General features: G+C 36.8%; 1 protein-coding gene, 1 non-coding gene and 1 pseudogene across 3 annotated transcripts in view; 1 reads left to right on the top strand and 2 right to left on the bottom strand.

The window, feature by feature from the left end:
* LOC123394022 (eukaryotic translation initiation factor 2 subunit 3, X-linked-like) overlaps positions 1 to 22268 on the top strand; it is a 42859-nt gene that overhangs the window by 3767 nt on the left and 16824 nt on the right. For both annotated transcript variants that reach the window (XM_045087458.1, XM_045087459.1), the window contains 3 exons: positions 18278 to 18372; positions 20038 to 20196; positions 21969 to 22103. In XM_045087458.1, coding sequence (XP_044943393.1) covers positions 18278 to 18372; positions 20038 to 20196; positions 21969 to 22103 — 389 coding nt within the window. The remainder of the gene's footprint in view (positions 1 to 18277; positions 18373 to 20037; positions 20197 to 21968; positions 22104 to 22268) is intronic.
* Positions 583 to 704, bottom strand: LOC123394029 (annotated as a pseudogene).
* LOC123394031 lies at positions 20692 to 20796 on the bottom strand. The gene has a single exon (XR_006608815.1). It is a non-coding gene; the product is annotated as a U6 spliceosomal RNA (small nuclear RNA).

The following is a 22268-nucleotide window of genomic DNA, read 5'->3' as shown; positions in this document are numbered from 1 at the left end:
TTTTTTGGATGACCATTCCTATTCTGTAACAGTTGTATTGTTTTTCCCAAACCAATCTAATTTGTTTCAGATGATCACAATTTTACCTGCTGAAAACTATTAAAAATCTCCCACACTTTTTTAATGTAAATTTTAACATTAAAATTTACAGTCAAAATCTATAAATGCTTAAGGTATATCTTAGTAATTTTTTAATGTAAGGATTGTATATACCTAAAATTATAAATCTTTGCGCATGCAGTCTTCTTACATTTTTCAGCAGTTCTCCTGTATTATATTTCTTTCATTTTTAACTTTGATAAATTTAGTCTTACAGGAAATTGGGAAGGTGGCAGAGAGAATTCCCTGACCTTTTTCCCCACAGTTCCGTAATTGTGTCAAATCAAAGCATAACCTCTAAACAAGGAACTTGATATTGGCATAAAGTGGGTTTGTATGTTCACCCTATTTTTCATGTATCCATTACTATAACTAGTACACTTTACATATATAAAACTGGGGCTTTTGTTGTCTTTACAACAGGCGGTTGTTGTTGTCTTTACAGATATTTTTTATTGACGTAAAATTATGAAGAAAGAGAACTGTACAGATACAGTTCAATTATTTTTGGCTAGTGTGTACACCTAAGTAATCAACGTTCCAATTAGCAATAATCGCGCCTCGGATAAACCTCATTGGCTACGATCCTGCCACTCTGCAAAGCTAGTAATCAGCGTTCCAAATAAGACACAGTACATTTCATTCCAAAGAATTCTCTTGTGCTTGGCCCACAATGGTTAATCATTTTCTAAATTTTTATCACCAGAAATTAGTTTTGCTTGTTGTGAGTTCATATGAAAGAGATGACACTGCATGTACTATTCTGTGGTTAGATTCTCCAATTAACATAATGTTTTTGAGTATTTTTTGAAAATTTCTTTTGCTGTATGAAGAATCAGGAATTTATTTTTTATTGCTAATTAGTGTTCCACTGTATGAATATGCTAGTTTCTTTATCACTTGTCAGGAAATAAATGAGTTATTTCTGGGTTTGGCAGTTTAATAGAGCTGCTATGAATATACATAAGCAGTCTGTTTTCTTGGACTAAAATTAAAATACCTGTTCAGTAAGTACCTAGGAGTAGAGTTGTTCAGATGTGGATTAAGAGTATGTTTAACTTTGTAAGAAAATTCCAAGGAGTTTTCCATAGTTTTGTATGAATTCACATTCTTTATCGAATTATATGAACATTTCATTTGTCCTACATCTTTCCCAATATGTGATTATTTCATTTTTTAAAACTGTCTTACATATTTACTCTTTAAAATTCTAGAGGGTAAAAGAAGAGCCAAAAAAATAAAGAATAAAAAAAATAAAATTCTAGAGGGTGTAGGATGGTATCTCATTATACTGCTAATTTTTATTTCTCTGATGAATAAGGATACTGATTACTGTTTATTTTCATACTTGACATTAATGTCTCCCTTTTTTAAAAAAAAATTATTACTTTTTTTATTATGTTCTGTTAGTCACCATACAGTACTTCATTAGTTTTTGGTGTAGTGTTGCAAGATTCATTGTTCATGCGTCCCTTGAGTAATTTTGGGCTCAAATTTATCGGTTTTGTTAATATTTTTTTTTTAGAATTAAACTTCTTATTTTTTATCTTTCAACTGTAAGATTTTCTTAATACCTTCTCAATAGAAATCACCTTACATGTACTACAAATACTTTTTTCCATATGTAATTTCCTTCGCTATTCACAGTGATTTTTTTTTTAAAGATTTTATTTATTTTTCGGGAGGGGAGAGTGAGCACAGGCAGACAGAGTGGCAGGCAGAGGCAGAGGGAGAAGCAGGCTCCCTGCTGAGCAAGGAGCCCGATATAGGACTCGATCCCAGGACACTGGGATCATGACCTGAGCCGAAGGCAGCTGCTTAACCAACTGAGCCACCCAGGTGTCCCCACAGTGATTTTTAATGTGCAGAAGTTTCCCATTGTGATGAAGTCTGATTTTTTTAAGAAAGGGTTTTTTGCATTCTCTGTAAGTCATCTTTTCCATCATAAGACAGGTTAAATATTCTGTTACTCTTTTACTTCTAGATGCTTAATAGATTATTTTTTGTCTTTAGTTCTGTGAAATATTTGAAATTGATTTTCATGTATAAGGGTTAGGATTTTTTCCTACATAATTACATACTTGTTCCAATATGAGTTGTTGAAAACTCTTCTATTTCTATCATTCCATTTCCTTAGTATTTACATTCATATGTGAGTCTTTTTCTGGATACTACTCTTTTTTTGGTGAATTATTTGTGGTTATAATAATGATATAATATCTTGAATACTGTAATCTTATTTCTTTTCCATTTTTTATTTAAATACAACTATTTAACATATACAGTATTATTAGTATTACAGGTAGAATTCGTGATTCATAAGTCTTTTGTAACACCCACTGCTCATTACGTCACTTAATACCCTTCACCCAGTTACCACATCCTTTCACCCACCTCCCCTCCAGTAACCTTCAGTTTGTTTCCTAGAGTTGAGAGTTTTTTATGGGGGTTGTCTGGGGGGCTCAGTAGGTTGAATGTCTGCCTTTGGCTCAGCTTATGATCTTGGGCTCCTGGGATCAACTCCTGCATTGGGAGTTTGCTCAGTGGGAGTTTGTTTCTCCCTCTTCCTTCTCCCTTTATCCCTCCCCCTACTCATGCTTGCTCTCTGACAAGTAAATAAAAATATTTTTTAAACAGTCTTATCATTTGTCTCCCTCTCTGTTTTTGTCATCTTATTTTTCCCTCCCTTCCCCTATGCTCCTGTTTTATTTCTTAAGTTCCACATACGAGATCATATGATCATTGTCTTTCTCTGATTTGACTTATTTCACTTAGCATAATACTGTCTACTTCAATCCATGTAATTGCAAATGGCGATATTTCATCCTTTCTGATGGCTGAGTGGTAGTCCATTGTGTGTGTGTGTGTGTGTGTGTGTGTGTGTGTGTGTGTGTGTATAACCATGTCTTTATTCATTCATCTGTCAGTGGACATCTGGGTTCTTAACACAGTTTGCCTTTCGCGGCCATTGCTGCTATAAATATAGGGGTGCAGGTGCCCCTTCAGATCACTATGTACAGATCACTCTGTATCTTTGGAGAAAATACCTAGTAGAGTAACTGCTGGGTCATAGGGTAGCTCTATTTTTCTATAGGGTATCTCTTTTTCTATTTTTAATGTCTTGAGAAACCTACATACTGTTTTCCAGAGTGGCTGCACCAACTTGCATGCATTTTCATCAACAGTGTAGAAGGGTTCCCTTTTCTCTGTATCACCTCCAACATTTGTTTTTTGCTGTCTTGTTGATTTTCACCACTCTAGCTGGTGTAAGGTGGTATCTCATTGTGGTTCTGATATGAATTTCCATAATGCTGAGTGATATTGAACATTTTTCATGTGTCAGTTGGCCATTTGTATGTCTTTGCAGAAATGTCTTAATGTCTTCTGCCCATTTCTTAGGACTGGGTTATTTGTTCTTTGGGTGTTGAGTTTGATAAGTTCTTTATAGATTTGGGGTACTAGCCTTTATTTGCAAATATTTTCTGATTGGTTTCATTGACTGTGATATTTGTTGTGCAGAAGCTTTTTATCTTGATGAAATCCAAAAAGTTCATTTTGCCTTTGTTTCCCTTGCCTTTGGAGACATGTCTAGCAAGAAGTTGCTGCAGCCAAGGCCACAGAGGTTTCTGCCTTTGTTCTCCTCTAGGATATTGATGGATTGCTGTCTCGCAATTAGGTCCTTCATCCATTTAGAGTCTATTTTTCTGTGTGGTATAAGAAAATGGTCCAGTTTCATTCTTCTGCGGTCACTTTCCATTTTCCCAACACCATTTGTTGAAGAGACTCTCTTTTTTTTTTCCATTGGATTTTCTTTCCTGCATTGTTCATCCCTTTGGCTGTTTGGGGTCTTTTATGGTTCCATACAAATTTTAGGATTATTGTTCCTACTCTGTGAAAAATATTGATGGTATTTTGATAGGGATTGCATTACAGTATAAATTGCTCTAGGAAGCGTAGACATTTTAACAATATTTGTTCTTCCCAGTTGATGAGCATGGAACATTTTTCCATTTATTTGTGTCTTTCTCAATTTCTTTCATGACTGAGGATAGATCTTTTTGGCTCTTTGGTTAAGTTTATTCCTAGGTATGTTGTGGTTTTGGGTGCAACTATAAATGGGATCGACTCCTTAATTTCTCTTTCTTCTGTCTTGCTGCTGGTATATACAAATGGAACTGATTTCTGTGCATTGATTTTATATGCACAGATTTTATATGATACTTTACTGAATTCCTGTATGAGTTCCAACAGTTTGGGAGCAGAGTCTTTCAAGTTTTCCACATAAAGTATCATATCACTTGTGAAGAATGAGAATTTGACTATCAATTCAGATGCATTTTACTTACTTGTTGCATAATTGCTGAGGCTAGGACTTCTAGTACCATGTTGAACAACAGTGGTTAAAGTGGGTGTCACTTTCCTGTTCCTGAACTTAAGGAAGAAGCTCTCAGTTTTTCCCCATTGAAAATATTTACTGTGGACTATTCATAAGTGGCTTTTATGATACTGGTGTGTGCTGATTACACGTTATCACATACCTGTATCCTTACATTATAAGAAATTTTAATGAAGAAAGAATGTTGTACTTTGTCAAATGCTTTTTCTGCATCTATCAAAAGGATCATATGGTACTTGTCCTTTCTTTAATTAATGTAGTGTATCACATTGATTGATTTGCAGATGTTGAACGAAACTTGCAGACCAGGAATAAACCCCACTTGGTCATGATGAATAATCCTTTTATTATACTATTGGATCATATTGGCTAGGATCTTGTTCAGTGTCTTGGCATCCATGTTCTTCAGAAATGGTCTGTAATTCTCCTTTTTGGTGGGATCTTTGGTTTTAGGTTAAGATAATTCTGGCCTCATAGAAGGAGTTTGGAAGTTTTCCTTCCATTTCTATTTTTGAAACAGCTTCAAATGAATAGATATGATTCCTTTTCTTTTTCTTTTTCTTTTTTTTTGTTCTTTTTCTTTTCTTTTTTAAGGATCTTATTTATTTATTTGACAGAGATCACAAGTAGGCATAGAGGCAGGCAGGCAGAGAGAGAGGAGGAAGCAGGCTCTCTGCTGAGCAGAGAGCCCGATGAGGGGCTCGATCCCAGGACCCTGGGATCATGACCTGAGCTGAAGGCAGAGGCTTAACCCACTGAGCCACCCAGGTTCCCGTCTTTTGGTTTCTGTTTCTTTGATTTCTGCTCTAATCTTGATCATTTCTCTTCTCCTGCTAGGTTTAGGCTTTCTGTGCTGCTTTTTCTCCAGCTCTTTTAAGTGTGGGTTTACTCTTTTAAGTAAGTGTTTCCTCTTAGGACTGCCTTTGCTGTATCGGGAAGGGTGTGAATGGTTGTGTTTTCATTTTCGTTTGTTTCCATGAATTTGTTAAATTCTTCTTTAATTTCTTGGCTGACGCATTCATTCTTTGGTATGATGCTCTTTAGCATACATGTATTTAGTTCTTCCCAAATTTCCTCTTATGATTGAGTTCCAGTTTCAAAGCATTGTGGTCTGAAAATAACTGGGAATGATCCCAGTCTTTTGGTCCCAGCTGAGACCTGATTTGTGACCCACTATGTGACATATTCTGGAGAATGTTCCATGTGAGGATTGTGTATTCTGGTGCTTTATGAAGAAATACTTTGACTATATCTTTTAAGTTTACCTGATCCAGTGAGTCATTCAAAGCCCTTGTTTCCTTATTAATCTTATGCTTAGATGATCTGTCCTTTGCCGTGAGTGGGGTGTTAAATTCCCCTCCTATTATTGTATTATTATCTCTGTGTTTCTTTAATTTTGTTGTTAATTGGTTTATACACTGGTCCCATGTATTCACATGTTCCCATGTGAGAGGCATAAATATTTACCATCATTAGATCTTCTTATTGGTTAGCCTATTTAATTATGATATAGTGTCCTTCTTCATTTCTTATTACAGCCTTGGTATAAAATCTAGTTTACTGACGTAAGGATTGCCATCCCAGTTTTCTTTTGATATGCATTCACATTATAAATAGTTGTTCACCCTCTCACTTTGAACCTGGATATGTCTTTGGGTCTAAAGTGAGTCTCGGGGCGCCTGGGTGGCTCAGTGGGTTAACCCGCTGCCTTCGGCTCAGGTCATGATCTCAGGGTCCTGGGATCGAGTCCTGCATCGGGCTCTCTGCTCAGCAGGGAGCCTGCTTCCTCCACTCTCTCTCTCTGCCTGCCTCTCTGCCTACTTGTAATCTCTCTCTGTCAAATAAATAAATAAAAATCTTTAATTAAAAAATAAAAAAAGGCCAAGGACCCTTTTAAAAAATTAAAAATAAAGTGAGTCTCTTGCAGACAGCATATCAATGGCTCTTTATCTTTTTATCCAGTCTGATAACATGTGCCTTGTTATTGGAGTATTGAGCTCATTTACATTTGGAGTAACCATTGAAAGATAGAAATTTATTGTCATTGTATAACCTGTAAAGTTACTATTTGTTTGTATTGTCTCTGTTCTTTTCAGGTGGTCTCTCTCATCACTTAAAGAATCTCTTCTAGTATTTCTTACAGGGCTGCTCTAGTGTTCCCAAATTCCTTACTTGTTGTTCGTGGCAATTCTGGACCTCTTTCTCTTTGGAATGATAGCCTTGCTGGATCAAGAATCTTTGGCTACAGACGTTTCCCATTTATAACAGTGAGTCTCAAATGCCAGTCCTGGGGCACCTGGGCACTTAACAGTTAAGTAGCTGCCTTTGGCTCAGGTCATGATCCCATGGTCATGGGATCGAGCCCCACTTTGGGCTCTCTGCTCGGCAGCAAGCCTGCTTCTCCCTTGCTCTCTGTCTGCCTCTCTGCGAACTTGTGCTGTCTCTCTGTTAAATAAATAAAACCTTTAAAAAAAATAAAATGCCAGTCCTTTTTTGTGGACTGACAGGTTTTGTGGACAGGTCTGCTGCCAGGCATCTGTGTCCATCCTTGTTAGTGCAGGACCTGGTCTCCTGAGCTGCTTTCAGGGTTTTGTCTTTGTCTCTGAAATTTGCAAGCTTCAATATTCTATGTTGGGGCATTGACATATTAGCATTGATTTGAGGGGAGGTTTTCTGTGCCTCCTGGACTTGATTATCTGCCCAGATCATAGAAGTTCTCAGCTACAATCTCCCCTTCTGGGATCCCAATAATTTTAATAATGTTTTGCTTTATGTTAACACTTATCTCTCAAATATTCCCCTCATGATCTAGTAGTTGCTTCTCTTTCTTTTCTCAGTTCTTTATTCTCCATTATTTTGTCTTCTGTATCACTGATTCTCTCTTCTTCCTCATTTATCCCAGTAGTTAGAGACTCCATTTTTTATTGTGTCTCAGTAATGGTATTTTTTAAAAAATACTCATTTTTTTTTCTTTAAGATTTTATTTATTTATTTGACAGTGAGAGAGAGCACAAGCAAGGGGAGTATCAGAAGAAGAAACAGGCTTCCCACCAAGCAGGGAGCCTAAAATAGTGCTCTATCCTAAGACTCTGGGAATGTGACCCGAGCCACCCAATGACTGAGCCACCCAGGCGCACCAGTAATGGCATTTTTTATTTCAACCTGGTTAGACTTTAGTTCTTTTATTTCTCCAGAAAGGGATTCTTTAGTGTCTTCTGTGCTCTATTCAAGACCAGCTAGTATCTTTATAATCATTATTCTGGACTCTAGTCCCCACATTATACTTATGTCCATGTTGATTAGATCCCTGGCAGTCAGTACTGTTTCTTGTTTTCTCTTTTGAGGTGAGTTTTTCCACCTTGTCATTCTGTCCAGAGAATTATAGATGAATAAGAGAACAAGGCCCTAAAATGTCAAGGATGACTCCAGAGAAATATACACTAAACTAATCAGGAGAAACCCGAAACCACAAAAAAAAAAAAAATTTTTTTTTTTAAAAAGGAGAATATAATCAGACAGGTGAACAGAATAGAGCAATAGGCACACCTGGGTGGCCCAGTTGGTTAAGTTGTCTGCCTTTGGCTCAGGACATGATATCAGGTCCCACATGGGCGGGGATGGGTAGGTCCCTGCCCAGGAGAGAGTCTGCTTCTCCCTCTTCCTGCTGCTGCTACTGCTTGTGCACTCACTCTGTCTGTCAAATAAATAAATAAAATCTAAAAAAAAAAAAAAGATTCAAGAAAACTGGCGGCATCACGTTACCTGATTTCAAGCTTTACTACAAAGCTGTGATCACCAAGACAGCATGGTACTGTCATAAAAACAGACACATAGGCCAGTGGAACAGATTAGAGAGACCAGATATGGACCCTCAACTCTATGGTAAAATAATCTTCAACAAAGCAGGAAAAAATATACAGTGGAGAAAAGACAGTCTCTTTTTAATAAATGTTGCTGAGAGAACTGAACAGTTATATGTAGAAGAATGAAACTCGACCATTCTTTTACAACGTACACAAAGATAAACTCAAAATGGATAAAAGACCTCAACATGAAACAGAAATCCGTCAGAATCCTAGAGGAGAACATAGACAGTAACCTCTTCGATAACAGCCACAGCAACTTCTTTCAAGATAGGTCTCCAAAGGCAAGGAAACAAAAGCGAAAATGAACTTTTGGGACTTCGTCAAGATCAAAAGCTTCTGCGCAGCAAAGGAAATAGTCAACAAAATGAAGAGGTAACCTATGGAATGGGAGAAGATATTTGTAAATGACAGTACAGACAAAAGGTTGATACCCAGCATCTATAAAGAATTCCTCAAACTCAACACACACAAAACAAATAATCATATCAAAAAATGGGCAGAAGACATGAACAGACACTTCTCCAATGAAGACATAAAAATGGCTATCAGACACATGAAAAAATGTTCATCATTACTAGCCATCAGGGAGATTCAAATGAAAACCACATTGAATGGCCAAAATTAGCAAGGCAGGAAACAACGTGTGTTGGAGAGGATGTGGATAGGGTGAACCCTCTTACACTGTTGGTGGGAATGCAAGTTGGTGCAGCCTCTTTGGAGAACAGTGTGGAGGTTCCTCAAGAAATTAAAAATAGAGCTTCCCTATGACCCTGCCATTGCACTCCTGGGTATTTACCCCAAAGATACAGATGTAGTGAAAAGAAGGGCCATCTCTACCCTAATGTTTATAGCAGCAATGGCCACGGTTGACAAACTGGAAAGAACCAAGATGCCCTTCAACAGACAAATGGATTGCATGGAGCACTGGTTGTGGTGCAAAAACAATTGAATACTGTTATGCTGAAACGAAATTTTTAAAAAAATTTACATTAAAAAAAGGCAATATAATCAGACATGTGAACAGAACAGAGCAATATGCTAGATTGTGGGTGTATTTTGGTCTGTTAGAAGAAACTTAATCACATAATTGTAAAAAAAGAAAAAATATTGTAAAGAAAGAAAAATAAAATGAAATTCAGTAAAAGGATAGAATGTAAAGTAGAAAATTTGAAGACTTTAAGAAAAAACAAGAATATAATCAGACAGGTGAACAGATTAGAGCAATACAGTAGAATTTGGGTATTAGAAACTACATCCCAGAATTGTAAAGAAAGGAAAGCTTGGATGTATATAAAAGTGATACTACATACAAAGAACTGTACAGTTACAGAATGTAACTGCAAAGGTGAAAATGATAAAAGACTTAATGATTTGATAACCTAAGAAATTGGTTGAAAAGGAAAAAGAAAAAATTAAAATTGAAATCATGCAGGGTCATCCCTCACCAGAGCAGATTTCTAAAAATTTCAATTTTGTGCTCATCTGCTTTTCAACTTTCCTTTAGCTGGCTAATGGAGGCTCACTCCCCGCTTCAGTCTATCTTCCCATATATCCCATCAGATTCAGTATAAAAAACTAATAAAAAATTATTGTCCTGTACTCCTCTGCCTCTTCCTCCTTTTATAGAACTATTCTATCACCAGAAAGCTCTCTCTCTCGATGTCTGTTTAAAAAGTCTATTGACTTTTTATGTCTTGACTATTCTCCTGCATAATCTTTAATCCTTAGCAACCACTAATCTGTTAGTATTAATTTTTTTTGTTTTGACATGTTACGTAATTCAATGTACTCTAAATTGACTTTTGACATTGATTTTTTTTCACTCGGTCTTTGAGAGCCATCCAAGAAGTTATTGAGCATGTCAATAAGCAGCTCATTTTTTGTTTCTCTTGTTTTTAGTAAACTTTATCTTCTAGATTGGTTTTAGGTTTGCAGCAATATTGAATAGACGGTATAGCGATTTGTCATATGCCTTCATCCCTTGGCATATATAGCTTCCTCCATTTTTAGCATGCCCAACCTGAATGGTATATCTGTTGTAAATAGTGAATCTAATATTGACACATCATCATTATCCAAAGTCCAAAATTTTATTAGGATTCAGTGTTGGTGTTGTATGTTCTGTGGATTTGCACAAATTATAAAACCTGTTTTCATAGTTACACTGTGGTGCAGAGTAGTTCACTAACCTAAAAATCCTCACCTGTTAACTAACACTCCTCTCTAACCCCTAGCAACTACTGAGCTTTCTGTTGTCTCCAAAGTTTTGCCTTTTAAAATTTCTATTAGATTTTTATACTTACACGTTTTACATTTAGAACTGTGATCCCTGGGCGCCTGGGTGGCTCAGTGGGTTAAGCCTCTGCCTTCGGCTCAGGTCTTGATCTCTGTGTCCTGGGATCGAGCCCCACATCTGGCTCTCTGCTCAGCAGGGAGCCTGCCTCCCCCTCTCTCTCTGCTGGCCTCTCTGCCTACTTGTGATCTCTGTCTGTCAAATAAATAAATAAAATCTTAACAAAACTGTGATCCCTTTTGAGTTCTTTTTTTTTTTAAGTTAAACCCATCCCACTACCTCCTTTCCTTCTGGTAACCATCAGTTTGTTGTCTAGAATTTCAAATCTCTCGTTCTTTTACTTTTTTCTCCTTATGAGTAAAATTACATAGTATTTGTCTTTCTCTGACTTGCTTATTTTGCTTAGTATTATATCTTTTGAGTTAATTTTTGTTCCAAGTATTAGATCCATGTCTAGATTTTTTTTTTTTTAGATTTTTTATTTTTTTATTTGACAGAGATCACAAGTAGGCAGAGAGGCAGACAGAGAGAGAGGAGGAAGCAGGCTCCCTGCTGAGCAGAGAGCCCGACATGGGGCTGAATCTGAGGACCCCTGGATCATGCCCTGAGCAGAAGGCAGAGGCCTTAACCCATTGAGCCACCCAGGCGCCCCTACATTCATTTTTTCATATATTGCTGTCCCACTTTTTTCACATCCACCATTTGTTGGAGAGATTATCTTTGCTTCATTGTATTGCCTTGGTCCCTTTGTCCGATGTCAGTAAGCTATATGTTAATCTTTTCCTGTGGGTTCTGTTATATTGACATATTTGTCTATTTGCTAATACCACATTATCTTGATTACTGTAGCTTTTAAATTTAAGTGTTAAGGAGAATAGTATGCTGTAATAATGCTGTAATTTTGTTATTCTTTAACAAAAGAAGATTTTTATTAGCTGTTTTTAGTGCATTGCCTCTCCATAAAGAGTTGAAAATTAAGTTGTTGATACACATAAAGTAATTTACTGGGATTTGAGTTGTTATTTCTCTTAATCTTATAACAGTTTTAGAAAGAGCTGATGTCTTATATTTGGGTAGTCCCATCCATGAACTTGGACTCACTGTCCATTTATGTAGTCCTTTGATTTTGTTCATCAAAATATTGTAATTTTCTTCCTTTTGATTTTGTATATATTTTGTTAGATTTTTATCTAAATGTTTTATTTTTAGAGATCCCAACATCAGTAGTTTGTTTTTTTAAGTTCTAATTTTAGTTCATTGGTGGCATACAGGAAAATGATTGATTTTTGTATCTTAACCTCAGATCTATAGCATACTATAGTTATTTACTAGTTCCAGGACCTTTGATTACTTCCTTTGGATTTCCTAAATAGATGGTCATATAATGTGCAAGTAAAGATGATTTTATTCTTTCATTCTTAATTGTGATCTTTCATTTCCTTTGTCTTACTGCATTAGCTAGGACTTCCATTATGTTCAAAAGCAAGGGTGAGAGGAGAGCTTTATCTTTCCCTAATCTTAGTTGAAAAACATTCTTTCTCACCATTAATTATGATGTTAACTGTGGGGTTTTGTAAGTAATCCTTGTTAATTTGAAAAGGGCATCCTTTATTTCTAGTTTGGTAAGAGTTTTTTAATGAATTGTTGGATTCTGTTAAATGTTTTTTCTGTATTTGCTGATAAAATTGTATTTTTTTTTTCTTCTTTAACCTGTTGATGGTAAGAATTACATAAGACTTTATTTATTTGACAGACAGAGATCACAAGCCAGCAGAAAAGTAGGCAGAGGGTGGGAGTGTGGGTGTGGGAAGTAGGCTCCCCGCGGAGCAGAGAGCCCTATGTGGGGCTCGATCACAGGACCCTGAGATCATGACCTGAGCCGAAGGCAAAGGCTCTAACCACTGAGCCATCCAGGCGCCCCACATTAGTAGTTTTCAAATGTTGAACCAGCCTTGCATACCCAGATTAAATAGTTTCATACTTAAATGTTTGGTAGAAAACACAGTGAGCCTGTTTGTTTCTGGTACTTTCTGTTTTGGAAGAATAATGATTGATTTTATTTCTGTAATTGATGTAGACCTGTTTGCATTATCTTTTTCTTGTGTGAATTTTGTCAGGTTGTGTCTTTCCAGGAGTTGGTTCCTTTCATTCAGAATATCAAATTGATAGGCATAAAGTTGTTGATAATATTCATTTTTTTCAATTTTGCATAAGGATCTTTGTGAAAGGCCATCTTTCATTTCTGGTATTTGTCATTTGTATACTCCTTTTTTTTTTAGCCAGAGGCTGCTTTTACTGATGTGTGCAAAGAACCACCTTTTTTGTTTTATAAGTTTATTTCTGTTGATTTCCTATTTCCAATTTTGTTGAGTTAGCATACTTTTTTAATGCTAAATAGTATTCTGTCATGTGCATGCAGCAATGTTAGCCATTCACCTATTATAAAACATTTTGAGGGTACCTGGCTGGCTCATTTGGTGGAGCATGCATGGCTCCTGATCTTGGGATTCTGAGTTCAAGCCTCACTTGGTGTAGACATTACTTAAATAAATATATATATATTCTTTTAATGTTGGTTGCTTGTTGGGGTGCCTGGGTGGCTCAGTGGGTTAAGCCTCTGCCTTCTGCTCAGGTCATGATCTCAGGGTCCTGGGATTGAGCCCCACATTGGACTTTCTGCTCAGCAGGGAGCCTGCTTCCTCCTTTCTGTCTCTGCCTGCCTCTCTGCCTACTTGTGATCTCTGTCAAATAAGTAAATAAAATCTTTTTAAAAAAATAGAATTTTGGTTGCTTCTAGTTTGGGGCAGTGAAATAAAAAAGCTGCTAAGAACAGTTATGTACAGGTTTTACACAGATCTACTTTTTCTTTTCTCTGAGACATATGCCTGGGTAAGTGATTACTGAGTTACAGTAATTTGTTTAGTTTTCTTAGAACATACTAACCTATCTTTCTAGAGTATCTACTGTTTTATATTTCTACCAATGGTATATAAGAAATCTACTTTCTTATCCTCATCAATATGTGTGATTGGGGCTTTTTTTTTAAGGTCTTCCAGGTTTTTATTTAAATTCAAGTTGGGTAACGTACAGTATTCGTTTCAGTGGTGGAATTCACTGATTCATCAGTTTCTTATAACACCCACTGCTTATTATATCCCATGATCTCCTTGCTAATGCATCACACAATTACCCCATCTCCTTACCCACCTCCCCTACAGCAGCCCTGTTTATTCTCTATTGTTCTGAGTCTCTTGTGATTTTTTTCCCTCTCTATTTTTGGGGGTTTTTCTTAAGATTTTATTTATTTATTAGAGAGAGAGAAACAGAGATAGCAGGAGGAGACGGGGGCACAGAACAGAAAAGGGGGCAGAAGGAGAGGGAGAAGCAGATTCCTTGCTGAGCATCACCCATTTGGGACTCAGTCCAAGACCCTGGGATCATGACCTGTTCCAAAATCAGATGCTTAATGACTGAACCACCCAGGTGCCCCTCCTTCTCTGTTTTTATCTTACTTTACTTTTCCTTCTCTTATACATTCTCTTTTGTTTCTTTCTTTCTTTTTCTTTTTTTTCTTAAGATTTTACTTGACAAAGATCACAAATAGGCAGAGAGGCAGGCAAAGAGGGAGAGAGGAGGAAGCAGGCTTGCCACTGAGCAGAGAGCTACCCAGGCGCCCCCATTCTGTTTTGCTTCTTAAGTTCCACGTGAGTGAAATCATATATTTGTCTTTCTCTGATTGACTTATCTAGCTTAGCCTAATAGTCTCTTCCTCTATCTACATCATTGCAAAAGCAAGATTTCATTATTTTGATGCCTAAGGCTATTTCTTATTTTAGCTGTTCTAATAGGTTATAGTGAACTTGCATTTCCCTGGCTATGGTTGAACTAAATGACAATGAAAGATAACAAAATTTGTGGTATTTCCTAAGCAATGCTTTGGAAGAGAGATGGATAGCACCAAAAGCTTACATTACAACAGAGTGAAATTTCAAATTTATAATTAACCTCACAGCTTAAGATACAAGAACAAGGAGAGCAAAATTAATTCAAAGCAGGCAGAGAAGAAACAAATAAAACCAGAAATACGGTGGAGAGAATCAATGAAATAAAAAGTGATTTTTCAAACAGATCTAGAAATTTAAAAAGCTTTAGCAAGACTGAGAAAAGAAGACTAAAGGCACAAGTTACTGATTTCAAGAATGATCCTGTATGTATAAGACAAGACCCTGGCAATATCAAAATAGAGACTACTATATGCACCTTTACATAAATAAGATCATGGATGTCTTAAGCATTGCAGACTGTTGTAAGTCACCTGGCATGAATTACTTAGATTGAATGTCTCATAGATAATAAGTAAGTTGAACTTATATTTGAAAAACTTGAGAAAGGGGACATCTGGGTGGCTCAGTTGATTAACCATCTGCCTTCAGCTCAAGTCATGATCTTATGGTCCTGGATCCAGTCCCACATTGGGCTTCTTGCTTACTGGCGAGCCTGCTTCTCCTTCTGCCTGCTGTACCCCCTGCTCATGCTCTCTCCCTCTGACAAATAAAACCTTGAAAGAAAATTTTAAAAAAAGAAGTTTTTAGTTGTATGTGGTTTTGGTGCAGAATTCTTCTGTACATTAAATAAGAAGTAAAGTGAATTCTCTACACTAGAAGAGGACAGAGCAGGACAAGCAACTCTTTGTAAATGTAGTACCACCCTAATGCCAAATCAAAGAGAGTACAAAAAGAGAAAAAAAAAAACTGCAAGTCTAGTATTCTAAATGTATATAGGCACAAAGGTTACTTACATTTAGCACATAAAATTGAGAAATATGTAAAAGACTTAAGTAGCATGAGAAAATAGGTGTTCATTTTAGGGGATAGCCAGGCCAATATAGTATTTGCAAAGTATTCAGTGATATTCTCCTTATCAGGAGACTAAGAAGAAAAATTCTATGTTCATATAAATTGATGAGGAAAAAATTCAACTTGATAACTAGGAATGCAAATTTCTTCATCTTGATAAAGAACTGCTACAACAAACCTTATGTGAAAATGGGATAAGACTTAATGTTTCACCTTAAGTTCAGTAATAGTGAATGCAAAGATACCATCTCTCACCATTTTTATTATACGTGGTACTAGAAGTTGTTATGTAAGGCAAGAAAATGTAATAAAAGACATAGACATTGGAAAGAAAAAAACTTTCCTCATTGGCATTTGACACCATTTACCTGCACAGAAGTTCCGAGGGTATCTGAAAAAAACTTAACCAAGGTAGCAGGATATAAGATTAACTTAACAAAAATTTTATTTCTGGGGGCACCTGGGTGGCTCACTGGCTTAAAGCCTCTGCCTTCGGCTCAGGTCATGATCTCTGCGTCCTGGGATTGAGCCCCACATTAGGTCTCTGCTCATCAGGGAGCCTGCTTCTCCCGCTCTCTGCCTGCTTCTCTGCCTACTTGTGATCTCTCTCTCTCTCTCTGTCAAATAAATAAAATCTTTAAAAAAATTTTTTTTTATTTCTGCATATGCATGAATGCATATGTGAAACTTAAAATACTCTAAGTCCCTTAGAAAAATTAAATACTCAAATGTGAGATTAATTGTAAAACACCAAGGGCACTTAAGTGAAAATTGCATAGCTTTGAAAGAAATAAAGTGTAAATGAATATGCCATGTCATAGATTAAAATGCTCAACAGAGTGAAGATGCTATTTTTTGCTCAAATTTATCTATTGCTGGTGAAGGGAGGGCTAAATAAGTGGAATACAGTTAGAGATCCTAGAAATAGATTCATGCAAATATGTCTAAGTGATTTTTTTTTTTACAAAGAAAGATTAAGGGGAATATAGACTTTTCAATAAATAGTCCTACAGCAGTTCAATGTCTGTAGTCAGAAACAAAACAAAAAATGAGTCTAGTCTTAAACCAGACACCTTTGATTCAAGCTGTACCCTTCAGGGTGCCTGGCTGACTCATTTAGTGGAGTATTTAACTCGTGATTTCATGGTCATAAGTTTGATCCCCACACTGGGCATAGAGGTTACTTTAAAAAAAAAATAAACCACAAAAATGTACACTTTAGGGGCGCCTGGGTGGCTCAGTGGGTTAAGCCACTGCCTTCGGCTCAGGTCATGATCTCAGGGTCCTGGGATCAAGTCCCGCATCGGGCTCTCTGCTCAGCAGGGAGCCTGCTTCCCTCTCTCTCTGCCTGCCTCTCCATCTACTTGTGATTTCTCTCTGTCAAATAAATAAATAAAATCTTAAAAGAAAAAAAAATGTACACTTTATATTCAACATTTGTGTATATTCACATTTTCAGTACATGCTCAAAATGTACGTACACTTGAGTCTTAAATGGATCAGATAAATTCTTAAAAGGAAACATAGTCAAAATTGTTTAAGACCTAGGACTAGGGGTGTTTTTAGATATTATGCTAATGTGTAATTCATAAAAAAGTAAGGTTGGAATATTACAGTTCATTGAACTTATAAATAATTGCTCTGCAAATGATCTATTAGGAGGATCAAAGGAAAAGCTAATGACTTATAGATAATAGATTAGTTCTTGAACAAGATGAATATAAATTGCCAGAGTCTGTTTGCACACTTTTTCCAATAAGTACAATACTGTGTTTTCCTTTTAATTTTCCTAATAACACAGTAGAAATACAGAATATAAAATGTGTACAAACTCTGTGTTAATTGGTTGTTCATGTTACTGGTAAAGCTTATAGTCAACAGTAGGCTATTAAATTTTGGGAGAGTCTGAATTTGTACACAGATTTTCAGCTATGCGGGAGAATTGGCACACCAATCCTGCATTTCTTAAGGATCAACTCTTTGCAAATCATATGTCTAATAAGAGACTAGAGGGCATAAAGAATTTTCAGAAACTCAACAGTTAAAAACAAATGATGCCTCTCAAATTCCTCATATCAGAGAGATCATTTGAGAGGCATGACGGGTAGGGAAGGAAAAAATGAAACAAGATGTGATTGGGAGGGAGACAAACCATAAGAGACTCTTAATCTCAGGAAACCGAGGGTTGCTGGAGGGCAGGGAGAGAGGAATGGGGTGGCTGGGTGGTGGACATTGGGGAGGGTATGTGCTATATGAGTGCTGTGAAATGTGTGAGCCTGATGAGTCACAGACCTGTACCCCTGAGGCAAATAATACATTATATGTTAATTTAAAAAAAAATAAAATAAAACAAAAAACAAATGATGCATCTAGAAAATGAGAAGGACATGAAGAGCATATATGGAAGGCAAATAAACACTTCACTTATATGTCATTAAGTTTGGCTTTTGTATCATAGTTCTAGTATACATTATATATATAAAGTCTGCATTTTCCTCACTTTCATATTTATCTTTGGGTGTTTTCCTAAGGTTATTTGAGCCTTGTTTTGGGGTAAGTTCTATCTGTAACTAGTTTCACCTGCTTTGTAATGACATTTCATCATTTTAATTTCCGCTGGCAATCTCATTTCAAAATTCTGGAACCATCAGGTTTTGAAGTCACTTTGCAGCAAGAATAATTATTTTCGAAGTGATTTAACTGTTGGAAGGCAGTGACTTGAATGTTCAAATATTAATTCTAAATCTGATTGTTTCTTAATTGTTAGACATGTTTCCTTTGTTGACTGTCCGGGCCATGATATTTTGATGGCTACTATGCTGAATGGTGCAGCAGTAATGGATGCAGCTCTTCTGCTGATAGGTAAATAATATCAAAATTGGTTTGACAAATCCCTTTGAAACCAATCCCATTTGGAATATTTAAAGGGTACTAGTGCCTTTAGTGGCCATAAATGAGAACTAGCAGGTCACCCAAATTAACATCCATGTGTGCCAATATGAAAAAATACCAAGCAAGATGAACCCGGGGCTAATATCTAGTGACAATTCTTATAGTAGTATGCCCCTCACCCCCAAAAACTCATTTCTAAGTGAACAGTGCTTTCTTGCTATTGTTTAGAGTTTTTCATATAAAAATATGCTAGGTTGGAAGAGGTAATTTTTTAATGTTTCTGGATTGTCTGTAGTGTTATTGAATAGTGGTTTTTTAGATATAACTCTTACATGAAATGCTGACATGGGGCCTGCATAGAGGTTTTCAAAGTAAGGTTTTGCTTTCTTCCCTGGGTGTACTGTCAAGAGGTTTTGTGACTAGAGGCTACATGGAGTTTCAGGCCAAATACAAAGTTAAAGAGGTGTTTCCGTCCAAGATTGCCTTTAGTTCTGACACCAAATGAAAGTCGGGAAGTTCCTGAATCATCATTGATAGTTTATTAGACTCCTATCTCATTGAAAGCTGTACACTAAACACCTGAAATTTATTATAGGAAAGGGATGCATATTAAGGTGAGCCAAAAGGAGAGACATGTAGGTCATAGTCCAAAAGGGTTTCAACCATGAAATTTCCATTGTCCTCTGGAAGCAGAGGTTATTTTCTCAGCACTTTTTATAACATAAATCACAAAATATTACAAACTAAGGGAAATCGCCTGCGTTTTGGTGTCGGAAATTTCTACGGAGGTGCCATTAAGTTCACTCAGACCTCACTTTCTCCTCAAGTGGACCTTTCCATAATAGTTGTCCTCATGACATTTCACCTGTTTTTTTCCCCAAGTGGGAAGCCAGAGTCCTTGTGATCTAACTCAAGAAGTGATATTGCATCACTTCTGAAATTTTCTCTGTTACTGGATGGCTTTCCAGTATTTAAAGGGAAGAATTTTACAAGGGTGTGACTATGAGATCATAGGGATTACTGGGAGCCATCTTTGTGGTTGTCTTCTGTAGGCTTGGATAATTATAATTTGTAGACTGCGTTAAGCTACTTTCCTTCTTAACTGCTCCAGATTGGGTCAGAATATCCCAACTGGATAGAACCAGAGGGATATATGTTATGTCTGAGTAAAAGCCATGAAGACTTTGAAAGAAGCCGACTTTGTTAAATTCCAAGGACTGTGCTTAGGATAAGGGTTTAAAAGGTGGAGAGAACCCACGGAAATCAGTTGTGAAGTTTAAACAGTGTCTCACAGCGTCACCTGAGTGATTCAGTCATTGGGTCTTTGCCTTTGGCTCAGATCAAGGTCCCAGGGTGGTGGGATGGAGCCCCATATCAGGCTCCCTGCCTAGCTAGAAGCCTGGTGCTCCCTCTCCCAGTCCCCTGCTTGTGTTCCCTCTTTTTCTGTATCTCTCTCTGCCAAATAAATAAAATCTTTAAAAAAAATAATAAAAAATAAACAGAGTAAACAGGGCCTCACAGAGATACTTGGCAATGGTATAAGGAATTTGGTTTGAATGAGACATCCAGAAGTTTATTGGATGCCAACTAATTCTTATGACTCATTTTGTTTTTTATTCTTTATCATCAATTTAGCTGGTAATGAATCTTGTCCTCAACCTCAGACTTCTGAACATCTGGCTGCCATAGAAATAATGAAACTGAAACATATTTTGATTCTGCAAAATAAAATTGATTTGGTAAAAGAGAGTCAAGCTAAAGAACAGTATGAACAGATACTTGCCTTTGTGCAAGGTAAGATGCTATGATGTTAAATAAACATATGAGTTACTTTGAGAGCCATTTAACTCAGAAATCTTCATGTAATTATCAAAAACGAAGTGACTTGATGAGTTAAAAGCCTCTTTATCGCCCATTACTTAATACTTTTATTCCTTTTAGCCATCTGATAGAAGCAGTGAAATTTTTCTGAATTTGATTAAAGTGCATGTCAGCCAGAAAAGAAGTTCTAGTCTATAAATGTTACCAGTTGGCTTGGGAGAGGGGGTGTTTTGAGAAGTAAATACTTAAAAAAATTGCGGGGGGAGCACCTTGGGTGACTGAGTCATTTAAGCACATCATGATCCCAGAGTCCTTGGATCGAGTCCCACATTGGGCTCCCTCCTCAGTGGGGAATCTGCCTCTCTCTCTCTCTCTATGCTTGCTTATGCTCTCTTTCACTCATTCTCTCTCTCAGATAAATCTTTTAGAAAAATTTTTAGCAATATAATAACATTTTATTACAATAATAAAAATATTAAGCACTTCATGAATTTGGGTTTCATCTTTGCATATGGGGCCATGCTAATCTGCCCTATATCAATAAAATTTTAGCACATATGCTACTGCCAATATCACCACCAATCATATGTTCTAAAAAATCTTTTTCCGGGGAACCTGGGTGGGTCAGTCAGTTAAGCATCTGCCTTTGGCCCAGATCGTGATCTTGGGGTCCTGGAACGAGCCCCTCATCGGACTCCTTGCTCATGGGGGAATCACCTTCTCCCTCTGCTGCTTCCCCTCCTTGTGCTCTCTCTCTCCTCCTACTGAATAAATAAATTTTTTAAAACTACTAATAAAAAAATAAAAACTTGGGGTGCCTGGGTGGCTTAGTGAGTTAAAGCCTCTGCCTTCGGCTCGGGTCATGATCCCAGGGTCCTGGGATCGGGTTCCACATTGGCCTCTGCTCAGCAGGGAGCCTGCTTCCTCCTCTCTCTGCCTGCCTCTCTGCCAACTTGCGATCTCTGTCTGTCAAATAAATAAGTAAAATCTTAATAAAATAAAATAAAACCCCTAATGATAGTAAAATGAGTGAAACTATCTTTTTTATTTCTTGGTTTATGTTCTAATTATTCTGACTTTGTTTCTTCTCATTGAGTATCTGTTTCTAGAATTAGACCCAGTAGTGATTTTTTTAATCTTCATAGTGGCCCTTTCACTAAAACTTAGTTTTTATTTGGAGCAAGACATGATTTATCTTTTTGGTATTTGGTTCCTTGTCTTTTTTACTTGTTAAGAAGCTCTGTCTAGGGACGCCTGGGTGGCTTAGTTGGTTAAGCAGCTGCCTTCGGCTCAGGTCATGATCCCAGCGTCCTGGGATCGAGTCCCACATCGGGCTCCTAGCTCAGCGGGAAGCCTGCTTCTCCCTCTGCCTCTTCCTGCCATTCTGTCTGCCTGTGCTCATTCTCTCCCTCTCTCTCTGATAAATAAATAAAATCTTTAAAAAAAAAAAAAAAGAAAGAAAGAAACTCTGTCTATAGTATCCAAATTATGCAGGTAATTTTATCCTTTTCAGATTCTAATTTAATTTCATAATTTTTACTTACAGGGCATAATACTGAATTTTAGGGGGGGAAATATTGTGGATGTTTCTAAACAATGGTCACGATCACTTTTCACTTTTAAACTAAGATCAGTTTAAACAGAATGATCAATTCTTGTTACTGACATTTATATAGTGGTGTTTGATGCCTACACAACAGTTTCTAGAAAACTGTCAAATTTCGGTATTTTGTTTTATCAAATAGGTACAGTAGCAGAAGGAGCTCCTATTATTCCAATTTCTGCTCAGCTGAAATACAATATTGAAGTCGTTTGTGAGTATATTGTAAAGAAAATTCCAGTACCTCTAAGAGACTTTACTTCAGAACCCCGACTTATTGGTAAGAACTTAACCTGCTGGCGTTTATTGACTCTACCTTTTCATATGGTTGTTTTGCCCTTCCTTCAAATGAGTTCCTGGAGTTATGACTTCAGTGTATGAATTATTAAGGTGAGGGCCATCCATAAGTTAGCCTATAAAAGTCATCCTTTCACATAATCATACA

Source organism: Mustela putorius, unplaced genomic scaffold (genome assembly GCF_011764305.1).
Source record: "Mustela putorius furo isolate JIRA1106 unplaced genomic scaffold, ASM1176430v1.1 tig00001149_pilon_pilon_pilon, whole genome shotgun sequence".
Lineage (NCBI taxonomy): Eukaryota > Metazoa > Chordata > Mammalia > Carnivora > Mustelidae > Mustela > Mustela putorius.
Note: the sequence above shows the minus strand (reverse complement) of the source record. Positions and strands in the feature narration are given on the sequence as shown.